We start from the raw sequence: 24,464 nt of genomic DNA, 5'->3' as shown, positions 1-24,464 counted from the left end.
CCTTCTTCCCACAGTTGGAACCCGCAGTTCGGTACGGGCGTGTAGTGCACGAGCGAGCTAGGCTACGTGCCTAGGAAGCCTCATCTCGTAAGAGCTGTAAGACACCCCCGTGTTCTCTTCAGGTGGAGGTCGGCCTAGAGTCTGGAGCTGCAGAAGAGGCAGGGAGGAGAGGAGGGGAAAGAAGCATGTGAACGGCTAAATTGTGCCAGCAGCGCTGAGAGCGAGAGTCGCGGTGAGTCCTGGGCCAGTGGGGCCCCGTTGCCTCTCTTGTACGTCCTGGGCCCTCCCTGTCTCTCCCCCGGCCCCCTCTCTTTCCTTACCTGCTGCAAAATTTTTTTTTTTTTGCGCCCCCCCCCGCACCTTCTTTCTCCGTCTCGCTCTGAGTGGCTCCCTGCCTCCCTGTCTTTTCAGTCCTCCCTCTCTCTGTCCTGTAGCCTGTGGCTACTTGTTCTTTCTCCGCCTCTCTCTGCCTGGCTCTGACTCCGTTTTTATTTTTTTACTCCTCCTTCCTCTCTCTATTCCTTTGCGCTGGTCCCTCTGCCTATTGTTTATTGTTTTGCTTCTCTGAACCTTTTTTTTTATTCCCAGCATTTTCCCGTGACAGGAGCGGCGAAGAAGGGAGCGGAGCATCGGGGTATCTGTGGAGAGAGCATCGGGTGTTCTCCTGTCTTTGCGGGGCTGACCCTGAGGAAGTGTGGCACGTGGGTCGATAGCATGAATATATATATTTTGTGGGTGCACAAATCCTTTTCAGAGTGTCAGAGGGGTAAGGGTTTTGTTCTGTTCAGCGTAAACATTGTTCTGTTTGGTGTATTTGTCGAAGACGAGAGTTTAGTGGGGGAGGAAGTCAGCTCTCTAGCTGGTTTGAGGTGGGCTATACGTGTTTGTCGGTCATCTCTCTCCTGCCAGATGTTTTGAACTAGTTTTATCTGGTTTTCCTAGGGAGTCACAAAGGGGTTTGGGGCTCCCCGGTGGCGGGTGCTGTGGCCAAAAGAGAAAGCAGGGTCACAGAGTGCTTCATTTAACGGGGCTGGCCTCGGACATCTCCTGCACAAACTTCTGGTATGTAGTGATCGGGATTCGATTTCCTGAAGAAGGAGAGGATGATGGAGCTCGTTATAAGAGCATAATCATTTTCTCTTCCTTTGGCAGTACGGGCACCCGAGGGCCAGCCTGCTTTTGAGGAACAGCATGAGGATGTCGGTGTCGACGCTCAGCAGTGGAAGGAAGCTTCTTTTGGAGGCCAAGAAGATGAAGTAGAGTGCGTATTTGTTGTGTTTGATTTTCATTGCAGGGATGGGGAGGGGTGGGACATGGAAAACGCGGTCCCGGGCAGGGGAGGTGTCTATGATGTGGGAGGCCGTGAGAGAGATCATGGACGCTGCTGGACAGGCATTAGAACCCGTTGCTCAGGTTGGACGAACCCGGCAGAACCACCGCACCATCTTAAGTAATGCCTGCTCACGTACTGAGATTTTAGTAGTTGCCCCCGCATCAGCTTTGGCTTTTCCTCGTCGAGCTTGTATTTTGGCCAGAAGCGTCTTTCGTTAAGCGTTTGGGTCTAAGGGGTGTCCGTGAGGCTACGTGGTGCCCATCCCCATGAGATTTTGTGACCATCAAGTGATATTCAGCATCCATCTTATGCCCGTCTCCTGTAACTACTCTGCAGTTTTCGCTTAAGGCTTGATAGCGCAGCGTTAGCTGAGGGCGGCATTTACCCCGCTGGCCCCTCCACGCCGACGGCGTTTCCCCTGCCGGCCGCTGTCCGTTCCCTGTAACTGTGACTCTTGTCCTGGCAGAACCTTTGCCAAAGCCACCTTTGTGCTCCACAGCAGTCTGTTTTCTGTCTCGAGTATGTTTCTTTTCGGTATCCGATACCCCAGAGCTGTGTACCGTTGGCTCAGGTCTCTCCTTGAGCTTCTGCGAGAAGAGAGAGCCTTCATCTGTTTTTATCGATGCGTCTCCTGGGGTGTTTTTTTGTTGTCCTTTACAATTTAGTTTTGTCCCAGCTATTGAGGTGTTAATTTAACTGCTTCATACAGTTCCCGATACGCTTGTGTATTTCCACGTTTCTTTTCATGTTTTTTGTCCTTTGAGACTGATCCAGTTCTGTTAAGGGACTGAGCGAGAGAGAGCGTTGAGGTGACTCCGAATGGTTGATGGTTTTACAGTAAATGATTTACTTTATAACCAGAGATATGTTTTGAGAAGGGGTTCTTAAAAGATTTCGTTCTGCTTTGCCATTCCGCTGGCGTAGATGAGCCCCAGCCTTTTTTCGGGAGGCTCATTCTGCTCCTGGGCTTCTCTGGTACTGTTCCTTGAGTTGGTTGCAAGTTTTGAGCTGTCTAAGCTCTTTGGGTAGGTGTGTTTTGACATTCAGAGATGGGGAGGTTTCTGGCTGAGGTAAGAGATTAAGGAGCAGTCAAAGTTGAGCAGCAGATATATATTAGGAAGTACACTTGTACGAGCTTTTGTTTTTCCTTGGGTCAGTAAGTTTGTGTTGGGTGTTCAGGGGTAGCAAGATGGTCTGATAGTTTGTTTTGGATTATTTGGTTTTGTGGGGGTGTTATGGTTTTGTCTGGGTTTCTTTGTTTGTGGTTTGTTGTTCTTTTGTGTGTGTGGTAGGTTTTTTTGTTTGGTTGTTTTGTTTTCCCGGAATTTTATGACTTGACCAAAGGTAGAAGCTTATATTTTTTCCACCGGTTTTGCCTGTGTGTTGTGCAAGTTGTTGACGTTATCTCTCAATAGGACTGACGGTGAGATGCTGCGGTAGGGGTTAGGGTGAGCGTGTTGTACGTGTCTGTATATGGAGCTCTAGCCTTCCTTCAGAAAGCAGCAGGGGCGTAATGCATAGTGTGTGTCGGGTTACGGAACTGCTCGTCGCCTTTCCCGATCGCCCGCAGAGTACCACGTTGTCCCGAGAACCTTTGCAGCTTGCGGCAGGTCCCTCGTAGATTATAAGCATCAGGGCTTCCGTTATTTTGTGGGCCTGTAGAGAGCACAGAGTCTGCGGGAAGCCGGAAGGTGGGAGGTGCTCGCAGAACGCGGGGCAGAGGTGGGAAGGGCAGCTCCCGAGGAGCGGCTGACAGAGGGGCTTTAGGGGTGCAAATACAGGGCAGGAGCTGTCGGGAAGGAGTGAGGTTCCTTCCCTGACAGTTCAGGAGGAGAGGAGGGGTTTTTGAAGTCTTGGTACCGGGGGATGGTTGGGAAAGGGGTGTTTAAGTGTTAGCTAATGGTCGCGTTCTGTGTGCAAGCAGCCTCCGGTAGCCCGGTCTCCTTCCCCGTATGTGTCAGCGCGGCCACTCGAGCGTGCTGTCTGCCGAGAGGTTCTCCACGCAGCTGTTCATGGAGTCGCTCAGGAGTGAGTTACCTACAAAGGGAGTGTGTGTCACTACACCAGCCACGCCCGTTTGCTTCCCGTATTGCTTTTGGCATTTGCCCTATCGGTGTCCACCTGTGCTTGAGTCATCTGACACGAACTGTAATTTTTGTGTGTTGCGTGGTTTGACTTTTTCTTGCAGTTCAAGTAATAGGTCTAGGGTTAAGCAGGGCAATTGAGTGAGGCGTGACAGCAAAGGCGAGCAGATGGCGTCGTGTGCTGTGACGGGGCAGGCTGTGAGGTCACTCGTCTGGGATTTCTGCCTTTGGGGTCTCTGTGTTGCCGAACAAGTCAGTCAAAAGGATTTGTTTGTTTTGCGTGGTGAGCTCTTGCTTTTGGAAAGCAGTGTCTAATATCTGTGTGCCTCTCCGTATTTCCCCAGAAGTGGGCCCAGCATTGAAGGTGACGGTTCCCCAGCCATCGGGGACGGACCGAGTATGTGAGCAGGCACCTGACGCGGCCACTGACCCAGGAGGCACGGATCGGGAGGTGAGGGAACCGTGTTGGCATGGCAGGGGAAAGGATGAGTCTGGAATGTGGCTGTTGGTGGAGATGCATGGCAGGGAGCCGGACACGGGAGGGAGGGGGCGAACAGAGCATCGTGAGAAGGTAGGTCAGCACGTGACAACGGAGGGGTCGTGCAGTGTGAGCACCTATGTGACTAGTTAATGAAGGGACTCACAAAACTATATGCAAAGCGGGATGTCTGCCCCGAGCTCATCGGGCAAGGTGAGCGATGAACAGGGAGCCGTAGCAGCTGTTATTTTTGAGGTGTGGAATTGTTTGTGAGCGGGCGGCCGCTTCCAGGCGCAGCGGTCACCTTGTCTCTCTGGTTCTCTAGGCACCGTAGGTGGCGGCGGCCACGACATCCAGCCTCATTAGAGCGTGGGGGAGCGGAAGTTCACGGCGCTTCCGAGGAGGCTGTTGTTGCGGAAGTGGCCGGCGTTGAGTGGTGCGATGCTGAGTGATGGCACCGCACGTTTGGAGATGAAGAGTATCCGTGTGACCGCAGCCCCATCCTACGTAGCCTGTGTGGCCTTTTTAAAGGATGGCTTTTGAGCCCCCAGATTTGGAAGGGAAGCTGAGGGGCCGATGCGGTCTTTGTGCGGGTGGCTGGTCGGTTGGGGGAAGCGCAGGTGGGGCAGGCAGGGGTTGTAAAATCAGCGGAGGGTACCGTTCAGAGACCGGACACGTTTGGGCCGAGGGAGGTTGTGGTGTCCTTTCTGCAAAACAGAAGCATCTGCCAGGCAGGGGAGTTCCTGCCTGTGCTTGTGCTGTTGTGTGGATTTTTGTAGTCTGTTCCTTACTGTACTTGGATCTCGATGTGTCTGTTGTTCTCCGTGCTGAGCAGGCACCTAGGTAGCAATATTGAGGGTTTTGCAAGCCCTGGCTCATCGGCATAATGGTAACCGAGAGCTTCCTTTCCCGCATTTTAAGTCTACTGCATAGATTTGTCTTGTGTCTGAAATATTAGACCTTTATAGAAGGTCATCTTTTTGCAGCGGTGATTAAGGTGGCCTCAATACTGCTGCTGAAGAGCAGTCTGAATACGCAGAGCCCTTTTCTGGGACCTGTTCCCTGTACCTGTACGTTCTGAGGTCTTTAAGAGTGGCTTGTCGCTCGTGCATCGTCCTAGTTGTGGGTATATGGTTTCATCGCAGGTGATGATGGTACGTGACTTCTCTGCGGATGCTATAGCTTCTTCCTCGCTGCCATATAGATCTTCTCGCCCGGTGGCATCTCTGGGCCGGAAGTCCGTCGTCTCGGTGAGAGTTTTCTTAGGTGCCTCGATCGCGTCGCTTGTAGTATTTGTGAGCGGTGTCGGTCCGTGCACGTCGATGCCTGTGTCAGAGCTGCTCCGCCTGGGGGTGTAGCAATGGTAGAGCGGGGGAAAGAATAGCAATAAGAGTATATGGTTAATGTTAATATGCGTAGACTGTTTTGGCAACGCCCGTACAACCCTCGTCGGAGCGAGTGGCCGTTGGCAGCGGGCGAGGACGGTAATTTCCGGGGCGTTTTGTGGGTGCCGAGGGGATGACCATAGCTGCCTGGGAGAGGCAGCTAGAGTGCTAGCTGAGCAGAGGGCACCTCTCAGCTGTTCAAGCTTGTACGTGCGTGGGGCTTAGCATTTGATTGAAGGTATTTCCTTTAATGGCATGCAGTAGTTGGGCTCTAGATGGTATTCCTACGTGGAAGCAAGACCTGTGGAATGGTTAAGCCGTTGCTGTGCGTCCAGGTGACTTGTTCTATCATGCTGTTCTTGCAGAGGATGAAGATGGAGCTGTGCAGGGTGACAGAGCAGAGCTGAGTAGAGCACACTAAGGCAGCGGGTCCGTGTGCAGGATTAAAGGGAAGATGCGACCGAAGGCTATTTGAGGAGCATTTCAGGCGAGCTGGGTCGCAGTGAGGAGGCGCATGGGGCTGGTGACTTTGTTCTCTTTGCTCTCAGGAGCACAGCGCTATCCCTAGGGGCTGGCAAGGTTCTAATTGTGGGGCCGGCGCCCATCGGGTGCTTCTTTTTGCGTTACAGTTTAAAGCGTGGATCGCTCTGATGTTTGAGGAGTTTCTGGGCAGTTGTCGTCTGCAGCGTCGTTCCCAGATGCGTGAACAGCTCTGCTCTGTCGCTGTCCATTTTCAGGGAGCGTGATTTCTTTCCTGCATCCTTACATTCTTAGGTCTTGTAGCTGGGCTTCTTGTGCCTCCTCCCTCTCAGTTTTGAGAGGAACTTCTTGTCACGGGACCTGATGCTCTTCTAATCTTTTTGGATCGCGTTAGGGCCTCCTTGCATCCCTGTCAGGGTTCTGCAGGTCTTGTTGCTGGACGAGCTCTTCCGTCCAGTTGTCTCTGTGTTTGCCGAGAGTGTTCTCTCGTCTCGGAGGCGCGCAGTTTGTAGTGTTTCTCATAGCATTGGTGTGTGCGTTTGAGTTTGTCTCGGACCGCCTTGTTGGCCGTGTAGAGTCGGGTAGGTGGCACAGCGATGAGAGGTTAGGGTTCATCTGTTGCTGTGCCAAGGCTGTTGGGGGAAAGGTGGTACCGTCATCTCGGATGGAGTGGCCCTCCTCAGCAGGCAAGGACCGTAATCACCGTGACGTTTTGTGGGCTCGGAGGCCGTGACCGCGGCTATCTGGGAGAGGCAGCTAGAGTTCAGCTGAGCAGATTACCTCTGCAGGGTGTTCAAGCTTGTACGTGCGTAGGGCTTCATGTTTGATGTCATATGTTTGTTTTTAATGGCAGGTTATAGTCGGTATTCAGGAACAGTTAAGGTACTGCTGTGCAACCAGGCAACTTGTTTGGTATTGGTTTTGGAGATGCTGAGGGACGAGTCGTGCAGGGCGACGGAGGGGAACTGAGGGGACCGATGTAAGCGGGTGAGTTGGTGCGTGGCGTATATAGAGGGAAGATGTGACCGATGGCTCTATGACTCCGTTGCTCCTTGCATTTGTCTTTTGTTTCGGGTTTGAAGTAGCGTAGCAATGAGCAAAGGAGGCAAGTCGAGCAAGGCGAGTGGTGATTGGTGGGCTGAAGTAGCAGCTCTTCTGAGGTGTTGTGTTGCTGGGGAAGTTATAAGCAACGCGCGTTGTTCGGGTGTTACGGACGGCAGGCGAGGTGCCGTGTTCAGCTGCAAGTGACGTAGGCCGGGTGGGAGGCTGTCGAGGGAAAGGGGTGCGAGACGGGGATCGGTGCGGGCAGGCTGTGGCATCAGGCAGCATCTCAGGAGGTGCCTTTTCGCTTGGCTTTTTGCAGGTGCCGCTGGCAGGCTCGGAGCGGTGCTGCCGCATGCCTATGAGAGGTCTGAGAAGGTGGGGCAGCGGCCAGCATCTAAGACCAGAGAATGCTGTGGTCCGTCGTCGAGCTCTTCAGTTTTGTAGGTAACACGTGGGCCGTCTTTGGAACGGCGTATGAGCATTAGAAGTGAGCTGGGTAGTAATGAGGAAGTCACGGGGCGGTGATTTCTCACGAGCGTAACGGTAGTTTACTGTGTGTTGATACGTTTGGTGCCACAAGCGATGACGGAAGCGGGGTGTGATGCTGGAATCTGTGCAGAGCAGGTGAGCCGATGGGCATGTTCGTTTTGATGAGGGGGGTGCTCTGGTAGAGATCTGTGTTGACCTGTGTGATACTTATTGCTGGCCCTGGTGTTTTTTGGGTTTTTTTTGGTTTGTTTTTTTTTTTTTTTCCACGTGATGAAGAGGCACCTGGCCACTGCGAGAATATCCTGGTTAGCTGGTGTGTTTCTTGTTGTGAAAGGATTCATAATCTGGCCCATCTGAAAGCCCCGCAGTGTGACTTTTGTTAGGAAGAGATTTTATAAAATTGAGATATTTCTTATTCAGTGAGGTTGCATTCTATGAACTTGCCATCAGAGTGCATCTCAGAGACAATGTCTTTGTCAGTAGAACTCATCAGCACAAGACTTGCAAAGTATTGCTTTTTTTTTATAAGATAAAAAAATCAATGGTCCTTGCGGAGATCCAAGCACGGCACATACTCCAGATGTTGATGGCATTGGTAGTGCTTGGGTTCCCAGTTGTAACAGTCGAGATACCATAAAAATACGGTTCCCCTGTATGCTTCGGTACAGCCAAACGCATTAGCATATCTGCCGGTCCTTCTTGGTAGCCCCGTGTATTGCAACACAGGGGATTTGATTTGCGTGGTTTTTTTGTTGTGGTATTTTTTTTCCCCCAAAAAAGTAAAACCGTATCGGGGATCTCTTCACGCACCGGTTCTTCTGTCATAAATGAAAGTTTAAAAAAAGCTAACAGTGTCTGATTTACGACGTGACTTGCGCTGTTTCAGCTGTAACTGCCAAGCAGATGTAGGGTACGATTTGTTAGGTGTACTTAAGCAGGTAGGTATTTGTTGTGAATATTTAATGAGGGGCGACTGAATGTTGGGGGGCGGGGGGGTTTCCTGCCCGTATTTTGAGGGAGCGCTCTTAAGTATTTTATTTCAGTCTCGCTTTCGACGCGCGTTTCCCTGGCAGTTCAGCAGCATCTCTTGGGCGGGGCAGCTGGGCGGACGTCCCTCCCGACTCCGTAACACGCCAAAACCCCCCAGTCACGTTGCTGCTGTGTATTTTGGAGATAGATAATCTTATGGCGGGCATGAACGGCTGTGCGAGTTGAATGAACGCAGAAGGAAAATGGAAAGCTTTTAGAGCCTAGACGCTCATATTGGATGTGCGTAAACACGCGCCCGCCTTCTCAGCACAAAGTGAATTACTGAGACTTATTCTTAATTTTTTACGTTACTCTTTCAAGTTTGACGCTTCACTTCAGGCTTCATGGAGCCAGGCAGCAAGACGTGCGGCGGCAGGGCGAGGGCTGTACCTGCTGCGGTGGATCTGTAAGCGGAGGTTCCGGTTCCGGTACAACTTTGCCCCGCAGCCTCACGGGGTTATCTCCCCGCAGCGGTGCCATAAGGAAGGGATGAGACGTTTTCCAGCACCAGCCAGAGCGTTCAGTGTTACGCGAAGGATCTGTTCAAAATGGTATCGGTTAGTCTTAATACTGTTTTCAAGTGTTCCAATCACTCTAGCTTTTAAAGGATGTGTTGTGTTTTGACGTGACCCGTTTGCCTGGAATCTTCCTGCGGCTCAATTTCCTTCCTACCCCTTATGCTGACTGAGCTCCTCCATTTTCTTCTGTGCTATTTTATTAACGTGCTGAAATATAGTTTGGGATTTCTGTTTTTCAGATGTCGTCTAAGTGTCTCGTGATGCTCAAGAGATGCCTGCCGGTCGTTAAGCGTGGTGAAGGTAAGGGGCCATCCCTCGGCCTGGAGGCTCCTGGCTCTGTCTCCAGCAGGTGCCCCGCAGGTGCGGCCGCGAGGGCTGCCTGGAGGGGAGAGTCGGGGCCCCCAGGGACCGGGGCTGTTTGTCACCCCGGGGAGCCCGTCCCAGAGCGGTAACAGAGTGGGAGCATGGCCGAGCAGAGCCTGAGAGAGATGTGACACTGTCCTCTGGCACGCTCCCGCTCCGCTGTGGGGTGGCCGCCAGCCTGCGGACAGGGGCTGGGGGGGCTGCCCCACCTTTTAGATATTAGCAGAGCTCCCCTTTTTTGGGGGGGTGGGTGGGGTGGGTGTGTGTACCTTTGTAAATGACACTATTAATGAGCTGCAGGTTGGAGCAGATTCCCTTGTTTAGTGCCCTTCTTGGGGTTGAATCACAGATTCTTAGGTTGGAAGGGACCTCAGGGATCACCTAGTCCAACCTTACTATAATAAAATAGGGGGAGTCCTGGGCGGGTGATGATGTCATGCAGGGCACCCCAGTGTCAATGGGGGAGCTGATAATGCATCAGAGGAGCAGGTCAGTGTGTGTGGGTCATCTAGGGGTTCCCTCCCCTCAAAAAGGGGGGTTGCAGCCCAAAAATGCCAGAAAATTCAGGGGGCTATTAAGAAAAATATTTTAAGAAGCAAACGTGGGTGTGAGGCACTGAATTAGAGAAAAGCTCTTATTTTATATATATTGAAAAGTATTATTACTTTATAGATGTATAAAGGGATTTTAGGATAGAAAGAATTCTACATTGAGATACGGGATTTTTATTTCTCTTTGCCATCAGATTACGCGCCTGGGAGAGCTAGAGAACAATACGTGTGTTCTATTAGACATGGACATTGTTTCCTACTGAGGTGTAATGTCTGCTTTTATCTCAGAATGACCCTTCTCTCCCCTGTGATTTTTTCCGCAGCGTTTGGCATCCTGTGTTGGAAAGAACAGGTTGGATCTGACGGGCGGAGCCTTTCCCTTGAGAGGGCAGGGCAGCAAGGCCAAGTTAGTCAGCTGTCGGGCTGTAGAAACCTTTCCCACCCACGCAGCCAGAGAAGGCAGCGTTGATGAAGGTTTGTTCCTGATGTCCCTGTTTGGTGACTCTAAACGAAATGGTTTTGGAGTCCAAGCAATGAATGCTGTTCTATACCCACAGCCTGAAAGTCTTCCATATCTGTGTAGGCTAACTTGTGGGGATTTGTTTGGGCTTTTTTTGCTAAACCTCTGATCAACTCTTACTGTATGGAAAACCTGATTAGCTAATAATTGTGTGCTTGATTTGGCTTAGGACAGGTACAATCTGAACTTGAAAAAGGGGCCAGTATGACTGAAACCTATCACAGAGATGTTTGCTATGGTGTAAATGTTTAAAATGATTCTTAGCAAGGTGTTGTGTTTCAGGAGTGATGTAACAGAATGAAGCCAAAATAGAAAGTGGTGTTTTAAAAATATCAGATGGATTGTATTTTCTCCCACTAAGAAACAACGTCTTTTCTTTTCCAGTCCTATCTCCTGACACCAGTGTCTCAGTCTTCAGCTGGCAAGTGAATACACGCGGCCAGGGAAAACCATCTACTTATTTGGGTGTATTTGACATTAATTGCTGGTGCCAGGCTCACTAAGGTAGGTTTTTATGAAGCTGTTTTCAGTATCCCTCCCCATAATTCATTGGGAAGTCAGCGTTTAGCTTCTGCACTTGTGTTCTTTCAGGCCAGAAGAATCCCTTCAGGACTGCCCCTATTTTGCACTGTGGTCACTGGACGCTGTGACAAGCACGACTGCTCCAAACCTCGTTTTGGATGTTGTGGTGCAGGAGCGCAGCCTAAGTCGGAGAGTTCCTCCTTCTTACCCGCTGCCTGCGCAGTTTCTTCACCCAAGCACCTATAATTTTGGTAGGTATTACACAGCTTTGAATAGTGATAAGCTTAAACCGAGCTCAAATGCCATTTATTGGTTCCCTTGTTCATTGGTTGTCAGGCAAAACGCAACCAAACCGAAAAACCCCAACCCCCCACCCACCCAACTCTGACGGCGTTGTACTGACCAAGTGTGTGCTGTTGTGACACCCGTCTGACAGGCGGCTGGGTCTGGGGGTTGGGTGCTTCTGCAACGCAGCCCGTGAATTGGTGCTGGTGATCAGATGAAATGACTCTGGGCTGAAGCTCAAAGCGCAGCACCTCGATAGCCCTGGAGGTAAAATTTCTACACTCAGTCATCACTTTTCTAGAAGAGGTTGTAAGTGATGTGATGAAGAAAATGGGTACTTGGTTGTACCTTTCCAGAGGTTGCGATGAAAAAAAGGTAAACTGGTGCTTCCATCACGGTGAGAGTATGGAATGTTGTCCAACATTCGTTGTCTCTGCAGATGGCACGTGCTTGCTGAGCTCTGGAGTTGTTCATATGACTTGCAGCGGCTACCAGAAGGAGGTGAGCTTTTACTGTGTCTTTATTGAGAATGTCAAGAGATGGACCTTTCCTAAGCTTTCTATGGCACCGCTTTTAGCGTCAGAGACCATTTTATGCTCCTCCTGCCCATCCACACGCGTAACTGCAATTGTACCCTGCCAGTTTTATGCAAATGGTGATGTCTGAGGTCCCCTCTTGGGCGTGTAAACCCACCGTTGCCTCCCGTTGAAGCACGATCAGGGCCTGAATGTCTAGAAAGGAAGGCAGCGCTGCTCTAGGAGCAGGAAGAGAAAGTCGGGGAAAGCTGTTCCTTCTCTCTCATCAGTGAGTGCAACTGCCTGCGTGGTCCTGATTTCGGGTTTTGATCCCTGATGAGCTGGGAAAAGGAGGGCAGACTGGAGAAAAGGAAGCATCGTTCCCTCAGAACAACCTTCCCCCTGTCAGTCTCTCAAAGCATGAGGTTCCGTGCAGGAGCTGACGATGGGGGTGTCTCACTCGGATGCGAGCTGTTGCCAACGGCCGCTTGCTGCACTCTACGTGATCATTTGCTTCCAAGGACGTGGGCTGCAGCAAACAATTACTGTTGGCAGCTCTACCTGATGACTTCCTCACCACTTCCCTGCATTTTCCCTTCATCGGTCGGCTTTGCTGCAGCCTCTCAAAGCAGATCTTCACCTCTGTAGCCTTTGCCTTGTGCTGCAGTCGCCCAGTTGACTCCTCTTGGACGCCCTCTTGTTGCTGCAACACCTCAGTCACCTTTAGCTCATGACACCCACCACCTTCTCTCTGCTTTATCCCACCGCAGTGACTTCACCCCTCTCCTTCAGAGGTTTCCCATTTATTGATCTGATGTCAGCTCCACTTTGGAAACAACTGGGAAAGGAAGAAGTCTTTTAATACTTTTAATACCCTTTGCTGAATTGTGACTCTATCATTCAGAGACTGGTTAGGCATTTGAGCAGGGATTGCTTGTGAATGTGAGCAAGGCAAATTTCAGAATTAGGGACAAGGCGCTCGGTTTGGAGTTTTGCCTGCCACCATAAGCCGTACTCGGTGTGTTTCCTTGTCTGACACCGGCTTTCAGAGAAAGATGGAAATCTCCCGTGTGTGTCCTCATGTGCAGAAATGGCTCTGAATGTGATGGTTTTACCTAGAAGGGAAAGATAGTTTTGAATGTGCTTAAAAAATGAAAGAAACAAACAAAAATCAAAACCCCAAAAAAGGAAGATTTGATGCGGGATCAGGTTTGGGCCCCTCAGGACAAGAAGGACATCGCGTCGCCGGAGCGTGTCCAGAGAAGGGCAGCAAAGCTGGTGAAGGGCCTAGAGAGCAGGTCTTACGAGGAGAGGTTGAGGCAACCAGGGTGGTTTGGCCTGGAGAAGGGGAGGCTGAGGGGAGACCTTATCGCTCCCTGCAACTACCTGAAAGGAGGTTGTAGTGAGGTGGGGGTTGGCCTCTTCTCCCAGGTCACTAGTAATAGAACGAGAGGAAAGGGCTTCAACCTGCATCAGGGGAGGTTTCGATGGGATATTGGGAAAAATGTCTTCCCTGCAAGAGTGGTCAGGCCTTGGAAGAGGCTGCCCAGGGAGGTGGGGGACTCACCATCCCTGGAGGTATTTCAAAGACATGTAGACGTGGCACTTGAGGGCATGATTTAGGAGACATGGTAGTGTGGCGTTGATGGTTGCACTTGCTGATCCTAGAGGGCTTTTCCAACCTTAATGGTTCTATGATTCTATGTTTCTATGATCATTTCACCTGGAAGAAGTACCAGAACCAGCTGCAATGAGCTACTCCTTAACAGTGCACGTCTGTGCCTGCCTGTGCTTTGCCCTTCTGAAGGATTGCCCCGGCATTAGAACACAGTGTTTGAAGTGCCTGAAATTGAAACCTATTAGACCGCCAATGTTTCACTTCTTTTCTGTCATTTTAGAAAATGACAACTTAATGTTTGGGGTGTCGTAACTGCTTCATGTCTTCGTAGTCTGGAAAGCTGCTTGATCTTGGCTTCGCCCTTCCCATGCAAACGTGGCAGAGTTGTGTTTGTTCTGTCCCCTTCATGCACCCCTGATGGCAAACTTCTCTGCACCCCGTGTGCCGTGGGTATAAGCAGGGCACGTCGCTGAGAATAGTTAATTGGGACTCAGTAAGTTGAGACTATAAAGCAGAGGCATGCGACTAAAGGTCAGAGTTAGCCTTTGGTAAGTTGTCATGTCAGAGGGAAAGTTTCCTGTGCTCCTCCCAGCAACAAGCAGCCCAGCCTGTGATGCCCGAGTGAGGGCACAGTTAGAAACAAGCACTTACTGTTGGTGGTTGGGATGTTGAAAGCAGGTGGGATTCTCCTTTTATTTTGTCTGCTACGTTTAGGAGGAGCAGTTAGACGCGGTCTTGTCAGCTGCTGCCCAGACAGGATCTGTAGGGCTTCTGACTGGTTACATTAAGCTTTGGACATCTAAAATGTTGTTTTTATGTTGTATATTTTCTTAGTTTGGAATTCTTGATTCATTTCTTTGTTGTTCTCTTTTTTAAAGAGTAGCCAAGTTCTGCTGCTAATGTAGAGTTTGCCCTTGACTGGACATGGAGCAAAGTGATCTATACAAAAGGCGCATTTGACCAAATCTGTGAGTACTAGTGCAGCCATGCTGCAAACCTAGAATCATTCTTTCCAGCTGAGCTCATTCAGTGATCTGCTGGTAGACGGTCTTGCCCGCAGATCTGGAAGTGCACTTTGCGACTCTGAACTTGCTCTGCAGGCTGACGCTTTCCTACTTGCTCTTGAAAAGGTGTTGTGCTGTTTGACGGCTCCTGCAGCTCCACTGACCCGCAGAGGTTACAGGCTCTTCAGCGCCGCCAGTTGCTTTTGAGCAACCTTAGCAGAGTCTTAAACTGCTTTCTAACAGCAGCCCACGAGCTGGCTGGAGAAGGTTTGTCACAGTATTTCTAACTCTGTGGTATGTTTTATTAAGATTTGGGATGATGCTGGGGCTGTAATTGTGGAAAGAGGAGCTGCTGTTGGTTTTGCTGATTGGCAGAAAGTCAGATGTAGCGGGGAGAAGGGGCTTAAATGGGAGGGGTTGGGGCTGCCACTTAACGCGCGTTGAGTTCAGGGCAAGAGTTTGTTGTGGGGCTGGTGCGAGTGGGTGGGGAGGCTGCGTTCAGCAAGGAGCTGTGCAAGCACCCGGCTTGAAATTACAGCAGCGGGATGTGGCACTGTGACAAATACTCCCTTTGATTGTCAGCTAGCAGTGCGTAATTGCATGCAAATATTGGATTGGAAATGACTAAAAAAGGAAAGGAAGCATGAATGAGTGACATGTGAAGTGAGTTGCATGAGTTTCTGTAGCTGTTTCTATTACAAATTGTTCTTGGCATATTGAGGAGAAAAGAGAATATCCCTTTGCTAGAGTAAAAATCTCTGCTCTGCGAAAAACAGATGTCTTATCCATGAGTGTATTTAACTGTTCAGGCTTTACTTTTTTTATGTAACTGTTAGTGAATCTGCTTCTTTGTAGGGGTTGCTTGTGATTGTGGGTTTTTTCTTCAGAGAAGGACATGTTACGGAGTGAAAAAAATGCAGAGGCAAAGATTTCTACCCCGTGATATTTTTCTACTGTCTATTTAGTGCAATGAGGGGAGTTTTATTAAAAAACAAAACAAAACAAAGCAAAAGAAATTGCATACCAACAGTCCTCTTGAGCTTTTTTAACCTGTTTTGCAGACTTGACAAAGAAGCTGGCAGAAACCAGCCTCACAGCTTTGTATGCACGAGTGGTCCTCTGGTTCTGTTGGTCCCGCCTCCTGCCCGAGGGCTCAGGTAAGCATAAACTGTCCTGCATTTGTAGCAGTAAGTGGCTCCTATGAACACCTGCTTAGCCGTGGTTCTGTCAGTGCTTCATCAATACCAAGCCGTGCCGGTTCAGTGACAGCAGATGCTGAAGTTCTGCTGCTGAAATGGAGATTTTACTGTTTTTTTCCAACTACGTCGTGTAGAATGATGCCAACAGTTTCTTTCTGGGGTGTTTCTCAGAAACAGCACTAAGCCTCTGAGTGAAGGAGTTCCTCGTGCCCACAGCTTGAAATACTTGGGATTTTAAACGAGTAACTCCTAAAGCACCAACACGGGAATGCTTGATTTTACAGTAAAAGCACGGCCTGCATGTTTTGAACTTGTTACTGATTGTTTGAGGAAAAAATACACCTTGGAAATAGTTCATCATTTGGATGGGTTATAAATCCTGTTGTCAGCCTTAATTGCCTTACGCATGCTCATGTGACATGTTTAAAAACCCATTCCCTTTGAGAATTGGGGTTTTTTCTTTATAGTGAACCTCAGCTGACACTACATGTTCTGGATGCGACCTCAGCTGTAAACTTGAAATGGCACTTGGGACAAGAAGGAATTGACTCCTGTGTCTTCGGTCTCTTTTAGCAAAGGCAGAAGGAGGATTGGCTTCTTTCAAAGTCAGAGGCTGGCCTGTGATTTTGATGCTCAGCTTGTGTGTTCTGTCTTTTTTAGTCAAAAACTGTAGGTTGAAAATATGATATGACTTCTTTAACTTCTTATTTATTGCCTGTAGGAGGTGATATGCGTTTCTCTAGACCTTTCTACAATTATCCTCTGATTCAGAGCTACTACACGGGTCATCGACAGAAACTGGAGCGTTTATCAAGGTAAGACGTGCAGGAAAGCTCTAGAACAGTTCCACTGCAAATTCAGAAGCGGCAGCGAGTGGCTTTTCCATCAACAGCTGCATTTGCTACGCTTCATGCATTTGCCGGCAACAGTCCTGACTTCAGTGATGCGCGTGTTCTGCAGAACACAGAGGTTACTTTCCTGGGTTAAAACGTTGATATATACCTCTGCTTAGTGCCCTTGGTTGGTATCATCGTTTCTTTGAAGCGCACGTAATTCACTGGCTATTCTGTGTGATTTGTGACTACTGGAAAAGGGCATGTGATGAGGACAGGATCCGTCACGGCCAGGTCAGCAAGGCACGGCCTTTGCAGAGCAATTGTTCTGGACACAGAAGAAAGCATGTTTTAAAAACCAAAAATAATCTCTCTCCTTGACGAGTAGTAGATGGCGATAAGGGGATTGGCCCAAATCTCCTACTCCCAAGCACCGCGGTGTCCTTGAAGGAGATGGGCAGAGGTCCACGCAGCTGGCACAGCCAGCGCTCTCCTGGCGACTGGATAAAAGTGCCTTCCTCACGGGAACTCCCTTTCCTGGACTGGCTCCCTGGCATACAGGTGATGTGCCTTGGGTTAGGTGAGAGCAGATTTTAATTTGGCACCTGTACTGTAACTAAAGCAAGTCCTAAAGAAGCTCAGGCTGTGGCACCGTGAACAAGGTGCTGCAGGAGGAGTCCAGGTGGAAGCTGCGCTATGTCAGGCGTTGGCTTTCAAGCTCCTTTTCCTGAGGTTCCTTCTGAGGTAACTCTCGTACAGGCTCACGGGCTCCTTAGAAGCACCACCTCCAGCGTGCTGCTTCTGCTTGTCCTCCTCGGGAAATGAAAGGCTGGCGTCGCAGCCCGCAGGAGCCTGCGATGGGCTTCTGAGGAATGCAGTGTTTACCAGGCCAGCCCTCCGTCACTGTGATGGCATGTGCAGAGGCACAAACGTGCTGCTTCAGGTGATACCAGAATTCAGCTGCGGGCTCAGCTTTGTGACCGTGACTGTTTTTCAGTAACAGAAGCGAGGTGCTGAGACCAAAGCCTGACATTTCCGTGCTGTGGTCTCACCGCTGTGTGTGGGAACACTCCCGCTGGAGGCGTGAGATTTGGGTTAGCTTTGCTCACACTGCCTTTGTATTACAAGTAATGCGGCACAAAAGAAAACCTGAAAACTAAAAGGTCACTGCAACTTTCCCCTTAACAGGGGAGCTTCTAGGATTCCTACTTGAACTCCTTTAATAGCTCACTATGATCTAATGAACACCTTTCATCTGACTGAGAAATTTCTTTCCAGTCTATTTCAAGTGACGATCATGCCTGTGTCTGTTTGTTCCGTTCTTGGGCTCGTGGGAGCTTTTGCTGGTTTTGTTTTGGCTGGAGGAAATCTGTGACACCGCGAGGCTGGAATTAGTGTTTTCCTCTGTCCAAATCCTTGCTACGTTTTGTTCCAGAGGCAAATGGGGTTCTGACTGCCTGATGGTCAATGGGATGGTTTCCCAGTTGGGAGACCAAGTTGAGGAGATGTGGCGGAGAGAGGAAGGAGGAGCTGGGAAATACCCACCTCCTAGTTTACGGGTGAGTGTTGTGTTCCCTGAAAACAACCACCACCACCACAAGCCCCAGCCCCAGCCCTCCCCCAAAGCCAATGATTTCTCAAAGAGAAGAGTTTTTAAAAACCTTTTCCCTTTTCATTCCAGGCACTGCGGGAGCTCTATTTGCTAGAAGGCGTTGAAGAAAGCCACAAACATGCAATCGTATCCCTTGGAGTTATTTCTGTCACACCTCCAGTATACGCGCATCAGGGGTCTGAAATGTCTGTCACCTACGCGTTCGATGCATTTTCTAATTTATGCTTCAAACACAGTGCAAGGGAAAACATGTAGTTTAGAATGAAGGCACAGAAGGAAGCTTTGATTATTTGTTTGTACTGTGGATTTTTTCAGGAATTTTTAAAATGTTTTGTTGCAAAGTCTTTTCTGATGTGAGAAAAGAGGTTTACTAAGCAATGTTAAAGGTAGAAAGCTCCCCTAGATTTTCTCAAAATGTAAACTGTTTTTCATTTTTGAAGCACCCACAGCTGTAGCAAACAGCTGCTTCCTCGAGCGATGCACTAAAACGTGCTGCTTCAGAGCAAAAGGATTTCTGACAGCGGTTTACCAGGACCTGATGTTGCTGAAATCATCCATTTTCCAGCACAGCTAAGAGGGCTTGCTTTTGTGCTGTTACAAGTGCGGGCACACAGAATAATAAAGAGAGAGAAAAGCCATTGGGCAGAAACTGAATTTTTAAGCTGCCGAAATGCACTGTGTTGCTTTGGTTGTTTGTTGCCTGACCCGAGGGGGGAGCCTAGAGAGCAGGGGCTTTAAAAGCTGTTGCGCCCCAGAGCTCTCTGATGAGAATACACCCCCCAAAACAGCTGTCAGAAAGAGAAAACGACACTGCCGATGAGTGATCCAGGTACTGGTTCAAATCCAGTTTTAATCATTGAGAGCTAAGCTGTGCTGTAAGGACACCCTAATTTCAGTTGTTTCATATACGCTGGAAAGGAGGGAAAAACCAGCTGTAGAATTTGTTTGCTTTAATAATCAAGCATTGGCCGTTCACGTGTTTTGAATGTCCAGCCGGTGGCTCCACTGACTAAAGAGGGAGCCTGAGTTTCCAACGGAACTGTTTAAATATCGAAAGGCAACCTTTCTGAATGCCTTAGAGAAATCAGAGAGTCTGTCTTTCTGGTTATTTATTCAGAATGCAATTTTGTTGTTAGGATCTGACTATCTTCAGGTTGCAACAGCATAAAACGGCAAGACTAATACATGAGTCTTTTCTGCGTCCTACCACTATGATATTCTTATTTCCTTTTATTATTTATTCCTATTATATTAATCATAGGAATAATATTATTTCATGTGATTATTTCATGTGATAAATTGTTGGTCTTGCAAATTTATTAGCCTTAATTAGATACTTGATATCAGACAATTTACTTGCTGCTAGACATCATGCGTTCCTTTCGGAACAAAACAGAAACTTCCGTCGACTCCTTCGCAGCTGCCTTTGCCATCCCTTGGAGTTTCGTGAAGCTGATTAAAGGGTTTTGGCTTCTAGATCACAATGATTATGACGTAAGTATGTGACAGTTTAGTTAGGCAAACATTGCAGTACAAAGCCATGATCTATCAAATGGTTTTTAAAAATTGGTGCTTAGCTAATAACAGGTGATAAACCATGGGAAGCTTTTTTTGTACTTCTGCTCCAGCAGCACCTTCAGCAAGACGTGATGATCTGCAGTTTGGTTTCCGTTACGTTGGCAGGAAATGGATTAAGGCAGTGACGAAGCCGCCTTTAATAATGCTTGACGTGTGACTTGCCAAAGCCATCTGTTTGGGTTGTTTCCAGCCGAGCAGGCGCGCACTTTCTCAGAAGCAGTGGTTTGGGTACTTTAAATATTCAAAATACCATCCCGGCAGCGTGATTTGAGGTGGAAGACTGCAAAAATGACTTTTCCATCTAATTCATGTTCCTGCTGATGCTGAATGGTGTTCCTTGCCTGTCACGATGTCAGTATAACCTGCTTGCCTGGGAGAATAACCTGTAGTTATAAAAGGTGATGTTTGCATACGGAGATTTGGTGGTCCTAGAAAAGTGAGAATCGCTCCTTTTAAAAGACTCCCTTTGTTCCGTACGGCTCACTGAATATTTTTTGCTGCAAATCCTTCAGAATTTATATTTGCCTGTCCTGTATCAAGCCTTTCATTAGTCATCGCCTCAGTTTCTGTAACAGACCTTCACCCTCACTGAAGACACTTTTGAATAGCTTTGTTGCGTGCGTGTGTGTATATATCTCAGTAAAGCTGATCTCTGGCTCCTGCAGAGCTCCCTGGCCCTGCTCTTTCATCCGGCTGCCATCAAACCTGTGTCGTGGCAACACGTGAGAGTTCCTCAGTCCCTCGTGTGCCAAGGAGAGCATGGGCGAGCCCTCAGATACACACAGACGATGAAGCCGTCGTTCTCAAGCAGTCGTGAAGCGTGGCTCTTCCTCACTGTGCTGTTGTCCAATAGGTAAAGAAATATATGCCACCATTTTGGCATTGAAATCCTGTGAATTGTGGAGAACAAACAACAGAAATCACAAACCCCTAAATTTCCTTTAAACTTTGAGCACAATAGTTGAGGGGCATCTTTTTCGTTATCCTATTAATATTCCTTTACATCTCGAAAAATTAACTACAGGTGCACGGCGGAGGCTTGGGCTCTGCTGCAGCAACACACCACTAAGGTAAACATGGACGAACTACTAAAACACATGTATGACATCTGTTGGGAGATGGGGCTGGTGGAAGACTTCCTGAAGCTGCCTTTCACAGGCTTCGAACAAGTAAGTGCGGGCAAGAAGAAAACCTTCATCCCTCTTTGCAAAGAGAAGAGGCAGTATCGTCATCTATTGTTTTAAATGTGATATTTCTCACAGAAGTGTGTGGAGAAATTTTTACGGAACCGTGGCATTCTTTCAGTCCACCGTCTGCAGCGTGCCCACTACGTCCCAGCGGCACAGCTGACCCAGGCGATGAACGTTCATCTCACGGTAAGCGTAAAAGTTCTGCCGAGTGGGCCGGTTTCTCTCAGGGGTTACGAACCGGTTTAACAGCGCTCGGTGAGAATCCTGCTTTCTTTATCACACCATTCTTGGAAATACCAGGAATGAGCCTCTACACCTTACGTTACAGCTGAACCCAGAAGTTGAACAAAATATTTCGCTGCTCCAACGCTGCCCTGTGAAGTTGTAAATTCAATGTTCCAGGCTGTTGTTGGCTCCACTTCTGATAGTTTGTTTGCATCTGAGGAATAAATAGATCTCTTCCCTGTCAGCCGCTCTCACCACTCAGTTATTCAGAGACGTATGTTATGGAGGGCTGGGATTATTGGAAGTTGTTTGGGTCACTGTGGAATGAAGAGAGTGTTGTGTGTATCTCTTGTACCTTGCACGCAACTCTCTTTCTCTCGCTGAGAGCAGTCGGGATGCCAATCCACAGGCAAAATTTGCACCGTGAGGTGTTCTTTTTTTGTGTTATTTCCTCAAATTATAGCGTGAGCTCTGCAGTTCCACAGCTTTCGTTTTACCACTTTTAGGACAGAAATTCCTACCTAACTTCTGTATCTCAAAATAGGCAGGTCAAAGCCTGTGTCATGGGAACTTCTGTGGTAGTTCTGTGATCCACTTGCTGTTTTGGGGAACCATAGTTCTCCAGGGAAGCAAACTTACCCAGGTGGGTTTGGAAGGTTTAGGTCCTGCGTTTGAAAGCTTCCATCCAGGGGGAAGGGGTGTGTAGGTAGCTTTCTCTTCCTCATTTTAATCCTCACTTCCTTTTGTCCAACGTAACCCGCCGTTGCCCTGGAGATTCAGTCACCTGGGGCAGTGGCGTTTCAGGAAAAACAAGGGCAAGGCTGCTGTTTTGTCAGCCACGTGAAACTTGTGGGTGCTGACAAGCGTGTCAGAATCAGGTTCTGCAGAGTGCGGGAATGGTTTTAAGTTATAGCTGTAGGTTCTGTTGTTATTCCAGTCTTCCTTCGGCTTGGCTAAAAATACCGGGTGAAGCTGGTGTGCACTGATGGTCAGAACTGGCTGCTGTTCTGTGCCGTGGGTGTATTTTACTGCACCTGTAGAGGAAACATATTCACTAATTTGAAATAGCACCGAGAGTTCCGTGCAATGAACTCCTTGTCATTAGTTACCTTCTTGCTTTACGCTTTTTGTTCACCAGAACGATCGTGCTCCTCGCTGGAGACAGAGAGCAGTTGCCAGAAATTCTCTGTCAGCAAAACACGGCAAGACCCTTCCTAGAGGTCCGAGGCAGCTGGCTGCAGGGAGAGCCAAGCCTTCCCATCTGCCTTCATCCGGACCAAGAGGAGGTAATTTTGGGGGGGAACATAACGCACAACTAACCATCGCTTTGATTGCACCAGGCTGATCGTTTTTCCCTCGTGCTTTACAGCCGCAAGACCAAAGCCGTTCTCAACAGTAACAAAACCAGCTAATGCAGGAAATGTGGATCCAAGAGCACCTTTCAGCAGTCGTGTATTGGCCAAAGGTAGGGAGTTGTGGGTAGGAAACAAGCAGAAGCCCAGTTGAGAGAGAGTTTTTTCTGTTATGATAATGTTTGTTATGCAAGATACATATATTTACATTATGTTAAATGTGTTTAGAGAATTTAAGAGAGCTGAAACTAAAACAATGATGAGCATCAAGCTATTGGTGTACACATCTTGCTAGACTTGATTGTGTGATCAAATAATGATCTCTTCCCACTTGCTGACACCTTTCTGCTTTGTTTCTGCCTCTTTTACTTAAAAATAGGCAGAATGATAAAGAGCAGGAAAGAGGCCAGTAGCTGTCAGATGAGTTTCCTACAGGTGGTAGGGCCAAATCACCCTCAGTTCTGGTATATTTGGACTTGAGGGCAATGAAGGTCAGTTACTGTCCTTCTCTGCTGTCCTTTTGTCATGAGAAAAGACCAAGACCTTGGACAGATCGTACTACAAGGACATGCCCAGCGTGCACATCAGGCCGCAGATAACTAAGTAGTTTAATCCCCCATCAGAACCCCTTCTCATGGAAGATGACTCTCAGGGTTGTCAGCACCCTCCATTTATTTGCTGCAATTCATCCCTTCCCATGTTACCAACAATAGTCTCTTGTGAGTTGTTAGGCAATGCTTGTAACCTCTTAGTCTAGGCCAGTCGGAAAATGCTATGAAATAATAGAATTTCACATAGTAAGGTAGCATTTGTTTCTTATGTTGTTGGTACTTTTGTCTTCTGTGCAAAACTTGCAGGTTTCCATCGCAGGAATGCTGTTCTCACCAAAGCAGTCACGATAATGAGTGCCTTTGGATGCTCGGAGAGAAATGTTCTGCGGTTCCTTCTGAATGACATCTGTTCCTCAAATAAAAAGCGTTTCCCAATGCACTGAGCTGTGTGGGTGACCCATACGTGAGGCAGAGGGAAAAATGCAGGTGGCGGTTCCTGATGTGCCTGTTGGTTCAGGTCACTCACTCCTGGGCTGTGCATCACCCGGCGTGGTTCAAGAGCAGGCTTATCCCACAGCAGCCATGGGTGTGGTGTGCCTTGCTCTTGAACTGGGTTTAAACCCAGACTAGACCATGACTTATTAGTGAAAGCCTGATTGCTGGTAGTTTGATACTATGGCCGTAATTTGAATACAGACAGAGAGAAGGATGCAGGAAGGAGGTGTGTGACTTCTGTGAACAGCGACAGCACAAGCGTGTGTGACCCTAGGAATGCAGGGCACAGCAAAGCCTTTGCTTCTGATCTAGCCTATCGGTCTCAGAGGAGCTTCCTAAAGGACGAGAACAGCATGCTCATCTCCGCAGGATCCAGCAGTTCCGTGGGCCAGGTAAGCCTTGAGTCAAAGAACCAGCTGGAAGCAGCTGTCACTAATACGCAGCTGGAGGCCGGTCAGTTCCTTTATCTCCCGTTACTAACACTCATGAGAGTGTAACGCAAAAGACTGGCATTTATCACTTTCCTGGTGTGAAGCAGTGGCTAGATTTTATCTGTGTTTCTGTCCTCCTGGAACTGAGTGTTACTGTCAAGTGTGCTTGCCAGTCTTGATTGCTAATCTAAACTGTTAGTGAGGGCTCTCCTGGCAGAGAGCAGTGCTTGTGAGTGCATTTGCCTGCTCGCTTATGAAGAGGAGGCACTTGATGGTTTGTTAGAGAGAGGTCTCTGGTGATCATGGTCAGGGAGTGCTGGAGAGCTCCTGGCACGGTTACAACGCCACTCTGCCGGCGTACGGTCAGACGGGCTCAGGGAGAGCCCATGAGCGACGATCGGATATGGTGCGAACAGAGGCTGGGTGCCCGTTGTGCGCCAAGAGCTCTTCAAAGCCCCCCGCACTCGGGAGAACCACAAGCAGTGCCAGGTGGGATTAGCACAAAGTGATGCTACATGGAGTAAATGGGTCGCACTGATCACCCAGCGGGCTTGAATAGGAATTTCTTGGATTTTCTAGCGTTTTTCTAGGATTTGCATAATGCAAAGCGAGGTAACTATTCTATAATGAAGCATGATAAGGCAAGGTTCATCAAGCACAAGGAATTTTAAAAAAAATGTCGTGTGTGAAAGTTCACAGCTTTGAAATAAATCATGCCTGTTTACATTATTCGTTTGCTGTGATCACACTGGCACATTTGTGATGGCAGAGATGATGTAC

The 24,464-nt window shown here is 48.7% G+C and overlaps 1 protein-coding gene across 7 annotated transcripts; it reads left to right on the top strand.

The window, feature by feature from the left end:
* Positions 1-511: 511 nt before the first annotated feature.
* Positions 512-23,222, top strand: LOC142050922 (protein ELYS-like). 7 transcript variants are annotated; one of them, XM_075080131.1, is made up of 17 exons: positions 10,044-10,228; positions 10,659-10,778; positions 10,866-11,047; positions 11,521-11,582; positions 14,093-14,182; positions 14,345-14,485; positions 15,280-15,375; positions 16,139-16,232; positions 17,686-17,809; positions 17,932-17,988; positions 19,210-19,356; positions 20,106-20,293; positions 20,465-20,609; positions 20,703-20,816; positions 21,994-22,141; positions 22,225-22,320; positions 23,065-23,222. In XM_075080131.1, the coding sequence occupies exons 8-17, from the start codon at positions 16,147-16,149 to the stop codon at positions 23,199-23,201; spliced, it is 1,242 nt and encodes a 413-aa protein (XP_074936232.1). In that variant the 5' UTR covers positions 10,044-10,228; positions 10,659-10,778; positions 10,866-11,047; positions 11,521-11,582; positions 14,093-14,182; positions 14,345-14,485; positions 15,280-15,375; positions 16,139-16,146; the 3' UTR covers positions 23,202-23,222. The 7 variants fall into 7 exon arrangements, 1 of the variants encoding a protein (XP_074936232.1); XR_012658204.1 differs by lacking the exons at positions 10,044-10,228; positions 10,659-10,778; positions 10,866-11,047; ... (12 more) ...; positions 22,225-22,320; positions 23,065-23,222 and adding exons at positions 512-701; positions 7,124-8,231; XR_012658203.1 differs by lacking the exons at positions 10,044-10,228; positions 10,659-10,778; positions 10,866-11,047; ... (12 more) ...; positions 22,225-22,320; positions 23,065-23,222 and adding exons at positions 1,086-1,256; positions 7,124-8,231.
* The last annotated feature ends 1,242 nt before the right edge of the window (positions 23,223-24,464 follow it).

This window comes from Phalacrocorax aristotelis, unplaced genomic scaffold, assembly GCF_949628215.1.
Source record: "Phalacrocorax aristotelis unplaced genomic scaffold, bGulAri2.1 scaffold_57, whole genome shotgun sequence".
Taxonomy (NCBI): Eukaryota; Metazoa; Chordata; class Aves; order Suliformes; family Phalacrocoracidae; genus Phalacrocorax; species Phalacrocorax aristotelis.
The sequence above is the reverse complement of the archived record's forward strand: the minus strand, read 5'-3'. Positions and strand labels throughout refer to the sequence as shown.

Excerpts from the sequence above, each read along its gene's own strand:
- LOC142050922 (XM_075080131.1), top strand. The coding sequence starts at position 16,147 with ATGCGTTTCTCTAGACCTTTCTACAATTATCCTCTGATTCAGAGCTAC. Across the intron at positions 17,989-19,209 it reads AAAGCCACAAACATGCAATC|ACAATTTACTTGCTGCTAGA; the intron begins GTATCCCTTGGA and ends ACTTGATATCAG. Across the intron at positions 19,357-20,105 it reads TAGATCACAATGATTATGAC|AGCTCCCTGGCCCTGCTCTT; the intron begins GTAAGTATGTGA and ends TGGCTCCTGCAG.